Source organism: Oryza sativa, chromosome 5 (genome assembly GCF_034140825.1).
Source record: "Oryza sativa Japonica Group chromosome 5, ASM3414082v1".
Lineage (NCBI taxonomy): Eukaryota > Viridiplantae > Streptophyta > Magnoliopsida > Poales > Poaceae > Oryza > Oryza sativa.
In genome coordinates this window covers 12687143-12701853 of record NC_089039.1, presented here as the reverse complement: position 1 = coordinate 12701853, position 14711 = coordinate 12687143, and the positions used below count along the sequence as shown (strand labels likewise).

The following is a 14711-nucleotide window of genomic DNA, read 5'->3' as shown; positions in this document are numbered from 1 at the left end:
GTTTCTGCCCAACTTTCTGAATGTAGCGTAAGGCATCAAGTTCACTTCAGCCCCACCATCAACCATCATCTTGGACATCGGCTTCCCATTGACATAACCATTTATATACAATGGCTTAAGATGCCGATTCTCTGTCCCCTCTGGCTTCTCAAAAACCGCCTGCTCCAGCAACAAAATCAATTTAGCCGATTCTTCTTCAACTTCATCAACATCGGCTTGCTTGCTCCCAAACTCAGCAGGCAACGTGAAAACCATGTTGACCGAAGCAGTTACGACACTTTTTCATTTAGCTAACCTTTTTGCCTCATTAGCTGCGGCTTCATCGTCTACAGGAACCTGATTCTTAACACGCCACTCCTGCCTTGGCTTTGTTTTCTTCAGCCGATGGTTAATTTCATGTTCGACCTCCTGAAAGCACTCCCTGTTCCTCAATCTTTGAACCCTTCTATTCTGATTCTTCGTGAAAATACCAGAAGGACACCACTGATTTTTCCTGATTTCATTCTCCTCTTGGCCATGATCTTGATTCACTGGACCCAATCTTTGATGAACAGGAACTCTTGTCTGTCTTTGCCGATTGCCCCTACCATATGATCGGCTTGAATTCTCGGCAATATTACTGCACCTAGGACAATCTTCAATAGATGACAGCCTCATACCTTCATTCCAACAAAATCTAAAGAACTCACAACCCCAATGAGGATCAAAACCATCATCGTCTTCTTCATGATGCTTCTCCTGCTGCTTGTCATACTTCTTCTGACATTTGTTTATAATCTTAGCCGAATTCATCTGAAAACCCCTTACACGGCCCCTATCAGCTGTTCGGCCAGCTGTATGCACCATATTAACAGGAAAAGGATTGCCATCAACCTTCATCGGCCTCTTAGAGTCGTCAAACTTGATTTTGCCTCCTTCAATAGCCGCTTGGATCTGCTGCCTGAAGACCTTGCAATCATTAGTCGTATGAGATCCAGAATTATGCCACTTGCAATATCTTTTCTTGCCCAATTCTTCAGCCGATGAAATTGTGTGACCGGCAGGAAGTTGAATCTGCTTCTCTCGGAGTAGCAAGTCAAAAATCTTATCAACCTTGGTTATATCAAAGTCATACCTTTCCTCTTTACCTGAGCTCTTTACCCATTGGCATGGTATAACATTCTTACTTCTTACCCACTCGGCTACAGCTATCTCAGAATCATCATCCTCATCATCCGATCCATATATATAAGGGCAAACATGATTAACCTTTCTAGAATTTCTCCTAGCCTCTGCATACCTTTGTTCATGCAAGGCTACCTTCTGTGTAAGGTGTGACAAGCTTTCAAAGTATTCAGATGAGAACTTCTCCCTAATTGGAGCAATCATACCCTGAAAAGCCAAATCGGCTAACTAGGCATCACTCAAACTCAAGCTGTAACACTTATTTCTCATCTCCCTAAATCTCTGAATATACTCATGCACTGGCTCATCATGCTTCTGCTTGATCAATGTTAGATCGGATAATTTCATCTCATGAATTCCACTATAGAAATAGCTATGAAACTGCTTTTCTAAATCAGCCCAACTGTTAATTGATCCATACGGTAAAGAAGAAAACCAAGTAAAGGCTGACCCAGCTAAAGACAACCGGAATAACCTAACTCTCAAGGCATCCACAGCCAATGCTTCACCGCATTGAGCTAAAAATCGGCTAATGTGCTCATAAGTTGACGTACTATCTTGCCCTGAGAACTTTGAAAAATCTGGAACTTTGAACCGGTTAGGCAAAGGAACTCTCTCAAACCATTCAGGATATGGCTGTCGATATAGATTTCCAGCAATCAAATCGGCCCATGGCCGCTGTTGAGGTGTCCCTTGAGGTTGTTGTGGCATCGGCTCGAATTGGTTGTATTGAGGAACAAATTGGGGTTGAGCAGATCCTGCTTGTTGGTACTGAACATGAGGTGATGGCGGCTGATATTGATAATTCAAATTGCCCCCCTGGTAATTTTGAAGATCTGGCTGAATATTACGCACCAAATGTTCATTAATAACTTGCGGAATCACCGCGCCATCTGGTTGTACGTGATGGACTAAATGCTCTGGGACAACCTGATTTGTAGCATGCTGCACAGGCTGCCCACTAGGTATTACAAACCCAGCCAATGCATTCATTGAACCTTGCTGTTGAATCGGCTGGACAACCTGTTGCCTTAATGACGTTTGCTGAACCGGTTGTACAACTCATTGAACTGGGGGTGTTTGCTGCACTGGTTGCACAACTTGTTGGATTGGGGGGTGTTTGCTGGATGGGTTGCACAACCTGCTGCCTTGGTGGTGTTTGCTGAATCGGCTGCTGCTGGGTTGGATCAACAGTGTTTTGAGGAGGCAAAAACATAGATGCAACCTGGTCTTGTGTTAGCCGATCCACATTCTGTCCAGCGTGTTGTGGCTGTTCTGTTATCAGCAATCGGGGATTGTCCAATTGGCCGGGAGCTGAAGGTGGTAGAGTAGGTGCGGGAGCCGATGCTGGTGCCATCGGCTGAGCCGATGGTGCAATAGAAGGAGCTGCTTGAACGGGTGGATGAGTATTGGTGATCAAAGGCCGATAATTTGGAAATACTCCTCCTTGCAAATAAACTGGACCTGTAGCTTGGTATTCAGCTATTGTATCATCGACCATCGACCTCATCATATTTGACAATGTATTGACTAACACACCAGACTGATTGATCAAAGCATTGTGCACGGCATAGTCAACCCGATCTTGGAAGTTATTGAAAAACTCATGTGATGCATTACATCCTGATTAAAATTTCCTCCCTGCAACCCCTGAGCACCATCACCTTGAACTCCATGCACCCCATCACCATGAACCCCATGGACTCCTTGAGAATTGTCACCTTGACTTCCTAGAGAACCGTCTGTAGCACCTTTGTCACTCGGTTGAGCCAAGCCGTCTGGAGCTGGTTTCCCGTCTTCACCTTTAGAAGAACTGGTCCCGGGATCATCGGCAACTACCATTACTTTATACTTCTGAACAAGTGTTCCCTTGCGAGTCTACATGAATGAGTTCAAGAACTGATCCCGTGCCTGCTGCATCATCGCGTCGAAATCTTTCTTTTGATCAGGTGTGAATTTTTCTGGATCGATGGGCACGACGTTTCCTTCAATGACGTCGGTCAATCCTAACTTCTAGATCTTTTCCTTAACAGTGCCTGGACTAGCTGAGGATGGCGACAGCGGTGGTTTCTCGGCCATGAGGAAGAATTGCTTGCTGACTTCTTATCGGTCCCACTGGGCGTGCCAAAAGCGTGTTGACGTAAAACACGAGGCCTGGGAGATCTGCTTAACTCCAGTGCAGGTCCAAAGCTCGCCTTCAGGTGTGTTAGCGTGCCAGTTGATTTGATCCTGCAATCAACAAGAAATAGAAACAAAGAAACCGCGGTTTAACTTATAAATGATAGCCGATCGGCTAAGTGCCGATGACATATCATTTATCTTTGAGCCGATGTCATATGTAAATCGATCGGCGGTTATAAATAGATAATAAAGAACTAAACCTACTCGATCGGCTGTAGATATCGACAATATATAGTTTTATATCGATATATACTTAAATCAAGTGATTGGGATAGATCAGTCGCCATGCCGAGACAATATAAATCACTTCGATTGAAATATATACTAATAACAGAACTATATATGTTTATAGCATAGCCGATCAGATAGATCTAGCATGTATCTGCTAGTACTCCAATACAACTCTATGTTAAAATATTAAAACAAGCAGAATATACCAAACAGAAGCTTAATATACTTAAATGCAAAAATATCCTGACATAAAGGGCAGATTTAACATGTCAATGAAGCATATAAAGCAAATATAGTTAAATCAGATAAGATCGACTGAAACTCTGATACTACCCTAATCGGCAACCAGAAGGCAGGGTAGAGATTGATATTCTAAGCTCGACTTAATAGATCAAACTTAACTGATGCAGCATTAAGTATGAAAAGAAAACAATATCTAGACAATCAAGCCGCTGAAAGTTTCATAGAGTGGTGGATATCTTATATAATCTAAATCAATGTCAAAACCTAACCTAATCGGATGCCCTCTATTAATAGATGTTAGCCGATTGTAAGTTAGATAGTGATATCGCCAAAGATTATGTAAGATATATGATAATTCAACGAATTACATAAACAAGATTAGAGTATCATGAAGATGGAAGCACTAATCCCGATAACGCAAGCCGTCATAACAAGTTTTACCTCTTGTTGAAGATCGAAACCGATGCAGCTCAACCCAAAAGCAAGAACTCGTCGAAATAATAACTAAAGGAAAAGGGTGGCGATGCGCCGAAATTGTATTGAACGTGTGTTAAAAACTATATAGGGCTCGGGGTCTATTGATACCCGAAAATTGCAAGATATGTCCATACCAGACACGACTATTATCTCTAACAAACTCTAAGATACCATAAGTCTTTACGGCAGACTTTTGCCCATATTTATCTCTAAGGAATTTACATAAAATATCCTAATTAATAGATACAATTGCCTTCCCAGGACTTTATCCATGTATGGCAATCATCTTGAAGTGCGTCAACTCAAACCCGATATCGGATACAAGTCGTATTGTCAGAATCAGTTGTATCACTTAACCCAGTCTGACTCGGACTTAGCCGATCCTATTCGTAGCCGATCCGAACCTCGACCGATTCTTACTCTGTCTCCGCGATAATCCTCATCTTCGATTTCGCTTCAATCCAACCTTCTTTCCGATGCAGATATTACCAAATTTGGTCGTTAACAATTAGTTTCTTGGATGGTAATGCCGGCTACAATCAAATCTTTATGGCGGAAGAGGATATGTATTAGACGGCTTTTAGGTGCCCGGGATTTGTTGGTTTATTTGAGTGGGTTGTTATGACATTTGAATTGAAGAATGCCAGTGCAACATATCAAAGGGCAATGAATTTGATTTTTCATGATTTACTAGGTATTATCTTAGAAATCTATATTGATGATATTGTTGTCAAAACAGATGGCATGGAAAGCCATATAGCCGATTTGAGGTTAGCTTTTGAGAGGATGCGCCGGTATGGTTTGAAGATGAATCCACTTAAGTGTGCTTTTGGTGTGTCAGCGGGGAAGTTCTTGGGATTCATGGTGCATGAGAGAGGAGTTGAGATCGATCCTAAGAAGACAGAAAAGATTCGTGATTTCAAGGCGCCAACATGCAAGAAGGAAGTTCAAAAGTTGCTAGGTAAGGTGAATTATTTGAGGAGATTTATATCTAACCTAGCGGGTAAAATCGATGCTTTTGTCCCTATACTTAGCTTGAAAAAAGAAGCCGATTTTACTTAGGGGGCAAAAAAAACAAGAGGCGTTTGAGGGTTTGAAGAAGTATTTATCTACTCCACTTGTGGTGCGAGCGCCTAAAGTCGGAATGCCGTTTTGGTTGTATATTGCCGCCGAAGACAAAGTCATTGGTGCTGTTTTGACACAAGAGAAAGATGGCAAGGAATATATCATTACATATTTGAGCCGCCGTCTTTTGGATGCCGAAACGAGGTATGTCATTATAGAGAGACTTTGTTTATGTCTATACTATGCTTGTACAAAATTGCAGCATTATTTGTTATCTAGTACATGCATAGTTGCTTGTCAAGCCGACGTTATTAAACACATGTTGCAAAGGCCAATTCTAAGTGGGAGAATTGGCAAGTGGGCATATGCTTTGATTGAATATGATTTGGCTTATGAACCATTGAAATCTATAAAAGGCCAAATTGTAGTTGATTTTATAGTAGACCATCATGTAGATATTGCTTATGAAGATGAGGTTTTGCTTGCTTGATGTTAACCCTTGGAAGATTTATTTTGATGGTTCTTGCAAGGAAGGTCAAGGTCTAGGTGTAGTTTTATTTTCACCTAGTGGTGTGTGTTTTGAGGCATCGGTTCGTTTGGAATATTATTGTACAAATAATCAAGTCGAATACAACGCTTTATTATTCGGCTTACAAGTGATGGAGATGATCGGAGTTACACATGTGGAAGCATTTGGTAATTCGGAATTAGTGGTGCAACAAGTTGCCGGAGTTTACAAGTGCTTGGACGGGTCACTAAATTGGTATCTTGATCAATGCTTGGATATTATTGCCAATTTTGATGATTTTGCTATTAGACATATTTCTAGACATGATAATTCTAGAGGAAATGATTTAGCACAACAAGCATCTAGCTATAATGTGAAAAGGGGATTATTTCTGATATTGGAAAAGCCAGTACTTGATTTCAAATCTTTGGACGAAATTGGCAAAGTTACAGACCAGGGGCGGTCTGACCGGCATTGCACTACCGGTCTGACCGGTGACCATGGGCGGTCTGACTGGCCGGATGCCGCCGGTCTGACCGGCTGACCCGAGCGGTCTGACCGGTCCTGTGTGGCCGGTTTGACCGGTTCTGGACAGGGAGCTACGGGGGCACGATTCATTCAAAACGGAGGCCGAATTAGTTGTAAATTCAGATGTTTGTGCCCAGGAAACAGAAGAATATTGGAGAATTCCTTTGATTAGATATTTAAAAGATCCTAGCCTTAAGGTTGATCGGAAGATTCAGCGGCAAGTGTTCAAATATACATGGCTTGATGGAGATTTATATCGCCGAAATATAGATGCAGTGCTATTAAAGTGCTTAGATGATGACCAATCTAAGGTTGCTATGGGAGAAGTTAATGAAGGAATTTGTGGAACTCATCAATCGGCCCATAAGATGAATTGGTTTCTTAGGTGAGCGAGGTTCTATTGGCTGAGGATGATTGCAGATTGTTTCAAATATTATAGGGCATGCGAAGCTTATCAACGATTTGGCAATGTTCAATTGGCGCCCGCCGCCATGTTGAACCCTATCATCAAACCATGGCCGTTTCGAGGTTGGGCTTTGGATTTCATTGGTCAAATTTATCCTTCGTCACCAAAGGGGCATAGGTTCGTGCTAGTTGCAACGGATTACTTCACCAAGTGGGCATAGGCTCTAGAATATGACTCATATGGAGGTAATTGACTTTATATTGAAACATATTGTCCATAGATTCGGTATCCCACAAACATTGACTACGGATCAAGGAGCTTCTTTTATGTCCAAGGAAGTGAAGAGTTTTGCCAAATCTTATGGTATCAAATAGTTGATTTCTTCTCCTTACTACGTTCAAGCTAATGGACAAGCCGAGTCAAGTAATAAAACATTGCTAAAGTTAGTCAAAAAGAAGATTGAGGAACACCCAAAGAAGTGGCATGAGGTGTTTTCTGAAGCATTATGGGCACATAGAATATCAAAACGTGGTGCTACTAAAGTCACTCCTTTTGAGTTGGTTTATGGTCAAGAAGCCGTTTTGTCTGTCTCTACAGTTGGAAATATTACATGTGTTCTCTACAGTTGCCCGTCTCAGTGGTCAAAGCTATTGACACTGCAAGGAAAAATTGTCTCTGGAGGGGAAACAATCCAAACTTACGTAAAAGATCTCTTGCTTCATGGGATTTGGTATGCAGGCCAAAGGAAAAAAGGTGGTTTAGGAGTCATCAACTTGAGAGTTCAAAATACAACACTTCTGCTTAAACACCTAGTCAAATGGGTTCATTTGATCTGGAATACTTATTATGGCTCCAAAGTGCCTCATTTGGTTTGGATAAAGGCTCTTTCTAGTGGAGAGATATAGTGGTTTTGTCTAATATCCTCAGGGGAATTTCAAAATGCTTTATCAGGATAGGTTCTTCAACTCTTTTCTAGGATGACTGTTGGAATGAGAAGATTAGGAGCACTGCATTCCCAACTTTGTGTACTGTTGCTTTAGATAGATCCCTCTCTGTTAAACAAATGTGTTCTGTTCCTCTTGAAGATTGTTTCTTGCTGCCCCTGAGCACTCAAGCTAATGGAGAATTCATCATTCTGTTAACAACCGAATTTGGTAACATCAGCGTCGGAGGTGAAGATGGGATCAAAGCGGAGTCGGAGATAAGGATTGTTGCAGCAACAGAGTAAGAATCGGCTGGAGTCCAAATCGGCTACGACTAGAATCGGCTAAATCTGAATGAGACTGGGTTAGGTGATACAACCGATTCCGGCAATACGACTTGGTGTACAACATCGGGTTGAGTCGATATGCTTCAAGATGATTGCCGCACTTGGATAGAGTCCTGAGAAGGCAATTGTGTTTTCTGTGCAGGTCCACTTGCCTTCTCAGGACTCTATCCAAGTGCGGCAATCATCTTGAAGCATATCGACTCAACCCGATGCTGTACACCAAGTCGTATTGCCGGGTGGGATCTCCCAGGCCTCGTGTTTTCTGTCAACACGCTTTTGGCACGCCTGGTGGGACAACTAAGAAATTAGCCAACAATCCTCCCTCATGGCCGAAAAACCACCACCACCACCATTTAGCCCAGGCTCTGTTAAGGAAAAGATGCTAAAGTTGGGATTGACTGACGTCAATGAAGGAAACGTCGTGCCGATCGATCCAGAAAAATTCACACCTGAGCAGAAGAAAGAGTTTGAAGCAATATTGCAGCAAGCACAGGATCAGTTCTTGAACTCATTCATGCAGACCCACAAGGGGACAATTGTTCAGAAGTACAAAAAAAAATTGTTGCTTATGATCTTGGAACCAGTTCTTCTAAGGATAGAGATAGGAAACAAGCTCTAGATGGCTCAGCTCAGTCGAGTATCAAAGGTGCTACCGATGGCTCTCTAGGAAATCAAGGCAACAATTCTCAAGGGGTCCATGGAGGACAAGGTGACGGGGTGCATGGAGTTCAAGGTGACGGTGCTCAGGGGCTGTAGCGAGGAAATCTTAATAGTGACGTGGCACAGGACTTTTTCAATAACTTCCAAGATCGGGTTGATTACGCTGTACATCATGCTTTGATCAATCAGTCTGGGGTGTTAGTCAATACCCTGTCAAACATGATGAAGTCAATAGCCGATGGTTCAATAGCTGAACATCAGGCTGCAGGCCTGGTCTATTTGCAAGGAGGTGTTTTTCCAAATTATCAGTCTTTGATTACCGACGTTCAGTCATCTACTCAGCCAGTTCCCTCCGTTACACCCACAACTTAGCCGACGGCACCGGCATCAACTCCCCTACCTGCTACATCAGCTATAGCGCCAGGCCAGCCAATGAACCCTCGGCTATTAATGAGAGAGCATCCACAGCATAGTGGGCAGGTTGCGAATCGGCCAACCCAAGGTCAAGTTGCTGCAATGTTTTTGCCGCCTCAACATGCGGTTGATCTAATACAGCAACAGCCGATTCAGCAACAGTCGATTCAGCAGACACCCCAAATTCAGCAGGTTGTGCAACCAATCCAGCAACAGATCATGCAACCAGCACAACCAATCCAGCAACTGGTCATACAACCAGTTCAGCAAACACCACCAAGGCAGCAGTCTCTGCAGCCGATTCAGCAAACGACGTTGAAACAGCAGATCGTCCAGCCGATCCAGCACCAAGGTTCAGTGAGCGCATCGGCCGGGTTTGTAGCGCCTGGTGGTCAGCCTGTACAACAACTTTTAAACCAAGTTGTCCCAGAACATTTGGTTCACCACGTACAGCTGGATAGCACAGTAATGCCTCAGGTTGTTCCTGAGCACTTGCTGCGTAATATCCAGCCAGACCCTCACAATTACTAAGGGGGCAACCTGAGTTATCAATATCAACCTCCTTCCCCGCAAGCCCAATATCGGCCAGGGGGATTGGCTCAACCTCAGTTTGCATCCCAATACGGTCAGTTCGAGCCCATGCAGCGACAGTCACAAGGCGCAACTCAGCAACGACCGTGGGCCGATGTAATTGCTGACGTAATGAGGGAACAGTTTGGGCTTAAACCAAAAGAGACTAGAAACTTGTATCGGCAGCCTTACCCTGAGTGGTTTGAAAGAGTTCCTCCTCCCAATCGGTTCAAAGTTCTGGACTTCTTCAAATTTTCAGGACAAGATGGTGTGTCGACTTATGAGCACATTAGCCAATTCCTGGCTCAGTGTGGTGAAGCATCGGCGGTAGACGCTCTGAAAGTTAGGTTATTCCAGTTATCTCTGTCTGAATCGGCTTTTACTTGGTTTTCCTCCTTGCCATATGGTTTGATCAACAGTTGGGCCGATTTGGAGAAGCAATTCCACAGCTATTTCTACAGTGGGGTTCATGAGATGAAGTTATCTGACTTGACGGCGATTAAGCAGCGGCATGATAAACCTGTGCACGAGTATATTCAGAGATTCAGGGAGATAAGGAACAAATGCTTCAGCTTGAGTTTAACTGATGCCCAGTTAGCCGATTTGGCCTTTCAGGGTATGATTGCTCCGATTAGGGAGAAGTTCTCGTCTGAAGACTTTGATAGCATTATAGCCGATGACGGGGGGAGATGGCCCACCTCCGTTGGGGATCAGTCCTGGGGCATACTTGATATCCCTGCCGCTGTTGCTTTGGTGAGGGGGAGAAGATTCTGTTGTCTGCAAATCAGGAGGAAAGTTAGCTAAGGGCTAATCAACCAAGTAGTTATTCAAATAAAATCAAGTGAGTTAGGACTTACTTGGGGGACAATATCTGGAAAGAGATCTATCATATACATAGAAGCCAATTGATGGAATAAGTGTAGCTTCCATTCACCCCACCATCTGTCAAATACTTTGCTCCTAAAGGTTGCCAGCTTTATGGTGTCAATGCTGCCTAGAGGAGGTCCTTGGAGATTGAGCAGCCGATCCATCATTAAAGATGATGAGATTTCTCCTCGGCATTGGATCTTATCGGCAAAGAATAAGCCGATTGGGAGTTGGCCCATTCCAAATTGTCTCGCAGAACTCATTGGATGATAAAACTCGTAGGAAACTTGGATGTTTCTCCCTTGATGAATGCCGACTGGAAGGATGCATGGGGTGATTGCAGATAAGAAGATTTCTCTGGGCTTCTGATATCTGTCATTGTTGATGTCTTCGAATCTGAAGTCCCATGGATTTTCCAGAAGTGTTGAGTCCCATGGACGGCCGTCCGATCAAATGGACGGCCAAGATTTCGCCTTCACCGCTGAAATTGCTGCACGAGTCAAACCCTAACCCTAATCCCCATTTCTCATTTCATCTTCCTCCCTTTTCCTCGTTCTCTTCTCCGGCGAGCCAGAGTGCGAGTAAGAGCGAAGCAATACGGCGGGAATGGCAATACGGCGGTCCGGCGAAGCAAGAGCACGCAAGGGGCGTCGAGCGCCGAGCGGCTCCGGACCTTGCCGGCTGGGGGGCGGAGCACATGGCAGCGCCAAGCCGTGTTGCTTTTGCTTCCCGTCCCCGACAGCAAGCGGCGGTGACGGTCCAGCGAGCAGCGCGCGTACGAGCAGAAGGGACTCCGCCAGGCGCCCCGTGCTCGTCGGCTAGGGGGGCGCGCCCGAGGGCGGCGCCAAGCCGATGCTTCCCGTTCCCGGCGAGGGACGGTGACGAGGTCCTCCAAGACGACGCGGATGCGACGGCGAGGAGGTGAAGGAGCGGCGGCGCCGCTTCCCGGAGGGCTCCGACGAGCTTAGGATTTCGAATCCGGTAAATAACCCAAACTCGAATTAATTGGCTTGCCAAGATTTGGAATTTTGGTTCTTTAGGGTTCTTCTCAATTTTGGGGATTTCGGGTGGATTAATACAATCCGGCTTATCTAGAGTTCTACACCCGAAATTAGGGTTCTTAGCTTCGAGATTTTAGGCCGATTTGATCGGGCTGATTGGGTATTTTTGGGAAATTAGGGTTTCGCAAAACCGTGGCTTAATTCCCTCTTGCTTAACAGTGGGGAATTTCAATCTAGTTTATCCCCACCTTCTTGATTGCTAAGTGCTTCCCGAAACCATAGCTTTGGTCTAGGAAAATCTAAATGCGAGAATTGGGAATTTCAATCTTGTTTATCCCAATCCTTTTCTTCTCTTAAAAACAATGAAATTAAACTCTTCAATAATTTTGCTTCTTCTACTGTTGGCCGAGACCAACAGTATAACAGGGCTTAGCCAATTATGCAACCAAGGCAAAGAGATTAATCTAGTCTAATTAACTCAAAATTGCATCATGCCGAATAGCAATTAGGGTTTAATTGGCATAATGGCTTCACTTAAGGATGATGGGATCAAGAAGGCTAAGATTAGGCTCTGATACCACAATGTTGGAATTTAATCCAACTAATTAATTGAGTCTTAGCCTAAACATAATACCTTATGCTTATGCGGAAATTAATTGATCACTGACCTGAGATGAAGCCATTGCTCTTCTTCTTTCTTCTCCTTTGTTTCTTCTGTTGTGAGATACCTCACGAACCCCTTCCAGTGTCTAATCGATCGGGCGATTGATTTAGGGTTTAGGGTTGGAGAGAGTTGAGTTGTCACCCATCCTCCCTCCTTCTCTTTTTTTATATAGCGACACTGGTGGGGCTCGGGGGTTTATCTCAATCTAAATTTGAATCTATTTTGTACCGATCACACAAAACAGATTTATCTCTTAGTTTGTTTCTTGTTAGGATAGGAAAATCGGTGGAATTTTAACCTTATTCTAACAAACCGGCATTAGCCGATAAAATCAACCAACATATCAATTAGATGGTCTACTTGATCCCTGAGTCTGTCCAGCAACCAGAAGACAAACATTTTATAGGCTGTGTTTAGATCCAAACTTCCAACTTTTTTCATCACATCAATCTGTCATACACACAACTTTTCAGTTACATCGTACCAATTTCAACCCAAACTTCCAACTTTGGAAGGAACTAAACACAGCCATAGTTGTTGCAAATTGCAATCCACTTTTGACAGCGGGATGCCTAACTTGGCACAACCCACATGGTCACAGAGCTTGGCTTTATTATTGTTGTTATTATTTGAAATTAGTATTATATCCGATAGAACACTTGTGGCCGTACTATAAGAGGAAGCTTTCAATCCGTAGTAGTCCGTACTTTCGTCGAGAGGACCTACAGTTTTGCTAGAACGCAATCATCAGGTACCACGTTTGCTTTTGCGTCGGCAACAGCTCCGGCAGTGAGCCCCTTGTTCACCTCCTGTATTAGCCTCTCTATCACTGGATTCGGCAACCTTATGGGCACAATGACGCCTGCCTCACCAACCTCATTCCTCCCCTCAAGGTGAAACGTGGCCAGCATTGTCGTCGCCGGCCCTCCATACACCGGCTTTCCCCAGCCGAAGTCGATGGCCATCAGCCCGGCCTGTGTCATGTCCGAGATGAGGTACGTCCTGGCCTTAGGGAACGGCGGCCTCCGGTGAGCCGCGTTGAAGTTGGCCACCGACTGCACATACCCCTCCTCCGACGCACGCGCCTTGGCCTGCATGAGCAGCCGCAGCGCGTAGCCGAAGGGCCTCCGCCAAAGCTCCCCCGCCGGCACGGACGCGGCAGCGAACACAATCGCGTTGCCGTAGTAGCCCCTCGGCACGGGCCGCTTGCTCCGGTTCCTGACGCGGGCGTTCACGAACATGTGCAGGCGGACGACGTCTCCCGGGTCGTACCGCAGCGCGGCGGTGCGGCAGCGCCACATGAACGCTCCCACCAGGTCGAACCGGGAGCTGACGGCGCGCAGGTCGGGCGGCGCCTGCGACCTGAGCGCCGCGATCTCACTCGCCCCAAAGAAGAAGACGTGGTGTGCGTACGCGTCAGTGGGGGAGAGCACGTCCTTGCCGGGGTTGGGCAGGGGTGTGTACTCCACGTGGTCGCGCGTGACGGTCGGCGGCCATCGGGCGGTGAGCACCTCGCGCTCCCACACCGGGCGCACCGTCGGGGCTCCGTGCACGCCACGGGCGAACTCGGTCAGTGCAGTCAGAAACTGCACTATCCCAGAGCCGTCCGCCATGCAATGGCATATGTGCATCCCGAACACGAAGCCGCCGCACGCCAGCCGCGTCACCTGTGTCGTCCGAATGCATGTAATAACCATCATTTGTTATTAGACGTAGTACGTACCATGCATGAATTTTACTACTTCACTGTAAAATGATTTGCATGCTAATAACCTGAATAAACAGCAAAGGACGGTCAACTACATCTGCCGTCGGGCTCTCCGGCTCGCACAGCAACATGTCATAGCACGGCACCGGCGGCGCCAGCGACGTCCCGAGCTCATCCATCCGGAAGTTGGCGTCGGCCTCGACGAACACGACGCCTTCGCCGGTGCACTCCACCACAAGCTTCCTAGTTGGCCGCAGCTCACGGAACCGACCGGCGACGGGGTAGAAGTGCACGAGCGTCTCCGAGATCGCCGCCTTGATCACCTTGACAGGGTCGAGGCCGTCCTTGGAGGGGCTGTGGCGGTAGAAGAGGATGCCGGAGCGGTTGAAGCGAAGGATGTCCTGGTCGTCGATGTCCGACAGCATCTTGAACTCGTACGGCGTCGGTTTCGCCGGCGCCACCAGCTCGCGCTCGCGCCGCCTGACGGAGAAGGCTAAGGTCGGTGCTCCGGCCATTTGCACCCTAAGTAGCTACTAAGCCACTGAGCTACGTGAGAGTACTTGTTGATTATACCAAGATTCTTTGATGTGTACTTGTAAGGTAATTGGAACATAAATTTTGCTCTATATATAGGCGTGCCACGGCGTACGAGCCGAGAGAGTCGATAGATTTTGATCTATATTCGATGTGGACAGAGAAAAAAAATAAGTTTGTAAAATGATGGTAAAAACTAGACCATTAGCCGAGAGGGTGG

At 45.6% G+C, this 14711-nt stretch overlaps 1 protein-coding gene across 1 annotated transcript; it reads right to left on the bottom strand.

The window, feature by feature from the left end:
• Positions 1-12971: 12971 nt before the first annotated feature.
• LOC107275916 (benzyl alcohol O-benzoyltransferase) lies at positions 12972-14472 on the bottom strand. The gene is made up of 3 exons (XM_066310879.1): positions 14023-14472; positions 13785-13916; positions 12972-13385 (listed from the first exon to the last, which is right to left on the bottom strand). The coding sequence occupies exons 1-3, from the start codon at positions 14470-14472 to the stop codon at positions 12972-12974; spliced, it is 996 nt and encodes a 331-aa protein (XP_066166976.1).
• Between the last annotated feature and the right edge of the window lie 239 nt (positions 14473-14711).

Bases quoted from the DNA above. Each gene is read 5' to 3' on its own strand.
- LOC107275916 (XM_066310879.1), bottom strand. From the start codon at position 14,472: ATGGCCGGAGCACCGACCTTAGCCTTCTCCGTCAGGCGGCGCGAGCGC. The intron at 13,917-14,022 runs GTTATTAGCATG...CGGACGACACAG, and splicing joins GTCCTTTGCTGTTTATTCAG to GTGACGCGGCTGGCGTGCGG. The intron at 13,386-13,784 runs GTGCGCCCGGTG...CCGGCGGGGGAG, and splicing joins GCGTGCACGGAGCCCCGACG to CTTTGGCGGAGGCCCTTCGG.